Source organism: Plectropomus leopardus, unplaced genomic scaffold (assembly GCF_008729295.1).
Source record: "Plectropomus leopardus isolate mb unplaced genomic scaffold, YSFRI_Pleo_2.0 unplaced_scaffold25211, whole genome shotgun sequence".
NCBI lineage: Eukaryota > Metazoa > Chordata > Actinopteri > Perciformes > Serranidae > Plectropomus > Plectropomus leopardus.
In genome coordinates, this window is record NW_024627393.1 from 1 (window position 1) to 1065 (window position 1065).

The 1065-nt window shown below is 49.5% G+C and overlaps 1 protein-coding gene across 1 annotated transcript; it reads left to right on the forward strand.

Annotated features, from left to right (window-relative positions):
- Positions 1 to 19: 19 nt before the first annotated feature.
- Positions 20 to 862, forward strand: LOC121966604 (GRAM domain-containing protein 2A-like; the record flags this gene model as incomplete). Its single annotated transcript, XM_042516683.1, has 3 exons — positions 20 to 160; positions 271 to 330; positions 727 to 862. Coding segments are annotated over exons 1-3 (337 nt in total), but the record flags the coding sequence as incomplete, so codon positions are not given.
- Positions 863 to 1065: the final 203 nt, after the last annotated feature.

Sequence of the window (1065 nt, forward strand, 5' to 3'; positions counted from 1 at the left end):
TGTACATGAAAACAGGATCATGTTAATGCAGAGAGGAACGTTGACCTGCGGTAACCTGGTGTCCATCTCTCTGTCTGTGTCTCCGCAGTACGTCTTTGTGTCCCTGCTGTCCAGAGACAGTGTCTACGATGTTCTCAGGAGGATCTGCACTCACCTGCAGGTGCGTGGATCGTCTTTGTGTCCTCATGATGCGGGACATGTTGACGCGTTGACGTGACAGTGAGGAGTCCGTCCTTCCTGCTGGTTTGATGTTGACTTCCTGTCCTACAGGTGAACGGGAAGAGTCTGAGTCTGAAGCAGTACCTGGAGGAGCCCAGCTCTCTGTCCATGGTGACACCACACGTTTATATTTATATTCATGTTTGTATTTGTATTTATAATTTATGTTTATCTTTGCATTTACATTTATGTTATTATAGTTACATTTATATTCATATCTGACGTACTGTGACTCCGAGGAGAAGACATTTCTAAGACATGTTGAAGTATTTTAGGACATTTCTGTGATTTTAGGACATCAGTGTCTCAGCTGTGTCCTCTGTCGGGGGCTGTGGGGGATCCTCCTCAGGGACCCTATCAGGGGCCCCATCAGGGGCCCCATCAGGGGCCCCATCAGGGGCCCGGTTTGGCTGTAAGCTGAGTCTCTGCTGTGTGGTTGCTAGATACATTGCTTGTTGCTTACAGTGTGGACATGATGTGACGTCTGTCCCTCGGTGTCCCCGTCAGGACGAGTATCCAGAGGTGTTGAAGTGGCGGAGGAAGCCCTCGCTCCCCGCCGTTTCCTCCTCCCTCCCGGACCTGCTGGGAAACTCGCCCCCGAGCCTCGCCGCAGAGACGTCCTTCAGCGCGCACACGCTCACAGGTAGGCCCGCCCACCTGTCAGTCACCCGTCACAAGCCGCCGGGCTTCCCGAGACGCTGAGACGCTGAGACTGAGCTGTGTCATATTTCACAATAATATCAAAATAATGTGACTCTGTGCATGATGGGAGTTTCTAGGATTTGACCTCTGTGAAAACATTATAATGTATTAGTTTAAATTTTTGTTGTTGATTTTTTTAAAAAA